Consider the following 4,697-nt stretch of genomic DNA (forward strand, 5'->3'; position numbering starts at 1 on the left):
AAAAAAAAAATGCATTAAGGAGGACTATTTTAAAGAAACCTTGTTGTGGATCTTCTAGTATGAAAAAACGCAGGGAGACCCTGCCGGTGAGGAACGGATGACGGACTCTGATGAAGGCTGTAAGCGGTGACGGCTTAGGGGAAATGCATTACTTTCTCACGTTAAGGGAATAAATCCAAGAAAGGATGGTGATCAATATTTACCCATTCCTACCAATGAACACCAGATAACAAAAGCACTGGCAGCACCATGCCACAAGGGAGACTTGCTATAATGAGAAGTCAGCAGAGTGGGAGAAAGCCTTGACTTGGGGTATTGTGCAGCCAGCAGGATGGGACACTGAGTAACGGTGATTGATTGCCACCAAACTGAGTCTGATCCTGGGGTTCACACGGTGGAAGGGGAGAACAAACGGACCCCACGCACACAGTCAATTAATTTTCAAATTTTAAAAAAGAATTAGGCATGTCTGGGCCAGGATGACGGCTCAGTGGCTAACGGTACTCGCCAACAAGCCTGATGACCTGGAAATTCATCTGGTGGAAAGAGAGAACACAAAGTTGTCTTCTGACCTCCACACACACGTATGTGCATGTACGCATGCACACACACGCACACGCACACACTCACACACGCACACTCAAAGGAATGGGAAAAAATTAATTTCTTGGAATTTTTTTCAGAAAGTTATTTTCTCTCAGATTCATGACAATTCCTTGGAAGTTTCCACCCTGCTACTGTCTCACTAATGGTCCAGAAGCTACCTGAATTCTCAGGTTTTCCTGCCAGGCCTCTGGCTCTGTCAGAGCAGAAGCTGGCGCCTATCTCTGTCCCCGCTGAGAGCTTAGGCCAGCCAGAGTTGGAAAAACCTCCCCGGGGATCTTTTTGGAGACAAGCTGTCTTGCTCTGCATAGAGACTGTGCCTTATAAGTTTTCAAGAGCTCACAGCAATTATTTTCATCTGTCTTACTGTCGCTGATACTACCTGCAACCTAACCGCAGAACAAGAAGCCCGTAGACATAGACACACTGCTTCTATGGTGATGTCCAAGGCCAGAGGCTAGGGGGTCAAGCAAGGTCTCGCCCGAGGATAAGAGAAAGAACCAGCAGGCCACTCTACCTCATGGGATCTGCAGAGCAGTTTCCACACTCACTCCCCCGCCCTTCCCACATCCGAGGATCTTTCCCGGTCTCCCAGCATCCTCAGCACAGGCCTGCCTACCTTCTTCATGAGCATATAGATGTGCGTTTGCGCTGCATCCAGCACGTAGCGGTGGGGATGCCTCAGCCCCTTCACGGTGATGTCCATGGTTTTGCCATCTATGTTAATCCAACGTCTTGCACCTGGCGCCAGGAACAGCCTCAAAAGAGAAGGAAATGTCCAGCAAAGGAGCTAACTAGGGTGCACATGTACAAAGGGTAAAGGGCCCACACAACAGGCTCAGGTTAGCTAAGAAACGCTGAAGAGTCTGAAATTTGCCCATCAGTTTTTCCCAGAAGCCAGAGTAAGGTCATGGCAGCCTTGGGAATGGAATGTTTAACCTTGACATTCTAGGAGAGCAAGTCAGAAGCTGGTGGGGTAGACCTAGGTGGGTGAGGCCTTTGCAATTTGGGGGGAAAGTCAACTTCTAGAGGGGCTAGAGAAATAGCTCAACAGTTAAGAGCACTTGCTACTCTTGCAGAGGACTGAGCATTCAATTCCCAGAACCCATATCGGGTGGCTCAAAATTACCTGGAACTCCAACTCCAGGGAAGTCCAGAACCCAATTTTGGATCCTGCAGACATTTAAACATACACACACACACACACACACACACACACACACACACACGCACGCACGCATGCACGCACACACACACACACACACACTTAAAAATAAAATATTTTTAAAAAAAATCCACCTCCAGCTTAACCTTCCTCCTTACTCACTGATATCCTAGGGCCAACCTGAGACCTCCAAAATGGCGTTCCGAAACCTCTGCTCTCCCATGGCCCACACTAGACAAGTCTGATGATGAATCTCAAATGGTGAGTAGCAAGGGAGGATAGCCATAACCCCAGTTCCCGGGGTGTGGCTGTCTCAGCATCCAGGCCAGCAGCCCTAAGACTGATCGAGTTTTTCAAGTCCTAATAGCTCGGTCTAGGATTTGACACAGGGGCATCCCCCAGGTTACAGATTAGAAAGACTCACGGGGCATTTGCCCACACTCCTAAGCTATACATCCAAATTTTGTCAATCAAACTAATATTTATGTAAGTGGAGGCCCAGGTGGTGGGAAGCTGACATGCTGTGAGGCTAGCAAGCCACCTCCTAGCTGAGTTTTAACCTTAGGAGCTATGGGATGTCGTGAACCAGGCACGTGCGTGCTGCTCACCCCCACCCTTGCATCTCATGGGACACCTCCCTGTGGGTAGCTAGCCAGCTAGGAGAACACACAGGTCTCCAAGGAGAAACAAAAAATCTGCTCTTCTCTGGAAATCTCACTCCTTTCTGAAATGTGGGCTGGTCCATCTGAGTCATGAGAAGGGAGGACACGGAGGAGAATATCGGGTCCTTGGGTGGAAAGGGCTGGCTGAGCCGCTGCCCAAGGATCAGTAACAGAAGCCAGAGCTGCCAAGGGCTGCTTTCCATCCCGTGGGGAGAAACCTGGGGGACCAGCGGCGCATGTGAGTGGGAACTAAAAACACTGTGCCCTCAGAGCCCTAGACTGGTGGGACCGTTAGGGAAAGGACCATAGCAGGACAAGGGTACACACAAGCTCCTAGGATGAAGGCCAACAAGGGTAGGACTGTCGCGTTCCACAACCTCCCCATCCTCTCCACCTGGCCCTTGGGAGCAGATCTACCACAGTGAACCAGCCTGGGCTCTGGGGTGACTTAGAAGGGCAGGGCTAGACAGGGATATACTGTTCCTAGAGCCATGAGTGGGGGATAAGGTCTGTGTACACTCACAGTCTCACACACGGGAGACGTCCCATTCCCTTAGTGTCGATGGCTTGTCGAGTAGATTCTCCATACGTCCCCTCTTCTCTCTCTCTCTCTCTCTCTCTCTCTCTCTCTCTTTCTCTCTCTCCACTCTCCTACACATACACACACACACACACACAACAAAACCAGGGAAAGTCAAACACAAAACACAAAAATTTGCACTGTGGTAGACTGTGGTGGCGCACGCCTTTAATCCCAGCACTTGTGAGGCAGAGGCAGGTGGATCTCTGCAAGTTTGAGGTCAGCCTGGTCTACAGAGCAAGTTTCGGGACAGGTTCCAAAGCTACACAGAGAAACCCTGTCTCAGAAAACCAAAAACATTGCACTGTGGTTCTGGGTAGCTTGCTTTCATTCATGGACAACAATCCCATAGGAACAGGAGAATGTCACTGTCCACCTCACTTGGGTTCCTTCAGAGAAACCCTCAAATTTCCCAAACCTCAGGGAGGAGTTTATGAAATGGCAGGGCCAGTGGTTGGTGCTAGCCAGAGCCCAGGCAGCCACAGGATGTGAGAGCCAACCCTCAGCCCCATTCCACCCCCACCCACGAGGGAGGCTTTTCCCCAAACACAGCTAATCCTCACTTGTAAATCTCCTCGGCTTTCTCCTTGACCTTGGACTGATCTCCGTACTTCAGGTCCTCACAGGCTTCCCAGAATCCCAGGTTCTCCCCTGCACAGGGAAGGCAGGTCCACGCAGATGAAAGCCAGGCAGGAAGTGAGTGGGGAGAAGAGGAGATAAAGATAAAGGTCAGTGGGCACAACTCACTTGTTGAGCATCTTCCGGCAAGACGAGACACTGAGCACCAGCACAACAAACACCAGTGTCACTCGAGACAGGGAGCACTTCTGGGGTGTGGGAGGAGTTGGGACCCAGCAATGGTTCATTTTATGAGTATCCTCTGTCAAAAACTGGACTGGCCTCCACCAGGCTTGAAGCAATTATCCATTCACAGAGTGGATGCTATCCTGCCCTTCAATAACACACAGGACAGAGCTAATAATCCACCCCCTGGGTTGTCATGCCCTTCTTCTAAATGGACATTTGTTTGTTTATTGGGGAGGGCACAGGTGTGGAGGTTAAAGAACAAAATTGTGCAGTAGGTTGTCATCATCATGTGGGGGTCCCAGGACTGACGTCATCAGGCTTAGCCCCAAGAGCCATCTCACCAGCAGTTCCCATACTCTTCGTGGATGAGAGTTTCTCTTTAGCAAACCCTTCCTGAACAGTTCACGCGGGCTCGTAATTATCTATGACTCCACTCTTGAGCGTCCTGCCCTCTGCCGTGTTTCATTCCGTGTGACTTCTCCTGCTTTATTTGACTGTGCACAGGGACCCCCACCTTCTGTATTCATTCCCACGCATCTTCCAGGCAAAAAGTCCTTGGAGTCTTTGACAGCTGATGGTATGGGATGCTTACAGGACACATGGGTACAAAGGGCACCCAGTGTCACAAGAACCAGAGGGATCTTGTTCCTCAAGACTGAGAGAGCGAAGAAAAAAACAGACCCTCGAAATCCTTGATCTTTTCCCAGTTTCACAATCATTCCCCAGTCATTCAAATACGTTGGTAGAGTGGTTCCAAGTAACTGAGAGATTTTTACCTGAGAAAATAACAATAGTGTCACCAATGAGTGTGTGTGTGTGTGTGTGTGTGTGTGTGTGTGTGAGAGAGAGAGAGAGAGAGAGAGAGAGAGAGAGAGAGAGA

General features: G+C 49.8%; 1 protein-coding gene across 2 annotated transcripts in view; it reads right to left on the reverse strand.

The window, feature by feature from the left end:
- Positions 1 to 4,697, reverse strand: part of Rgs9 (regulator of G protein signaling 9) — a 75,961-nt gene that overhangs the window by 14,610 nt on the left and 56,654 nt on the right. For both annotated transcript variants that reach the window (XM_005350646.2, XM_026780378.1), the window contains exons 14-15: positions 3,574 to 3,661; positions 1,223 to 1,361 (exon numbers count right to left, since the gene is read on the reverse strand). In XM_005350646.2, coding sequence (XP_005350703.1) covers positions 1,223 to 1,361; positions 3,574 to 3,661 — 227 coding nt within the window. The remainder of the gene's footprint in view (positions 1 to 1,222; positions 1,362 to 3,573; positions 3,662 to 4,697) is intronic.

The sequence above is a fragment of the Microtus ochrogaster genome, chromosome 7 (genome assembly GCF_000317375.1).
Source record: "Microtus ochrogaster isolate Prairie Vole_2 chromosome 7, MicOch1.0, whole genome shotgun sequence".
In the NCBI taxonomy this organism is placed as follows: Eukaryota; Metazoa; Chordata; class Mammalia; order Rodentia; family Cricetidae; genus Microtus; species Microtus ochrogaster.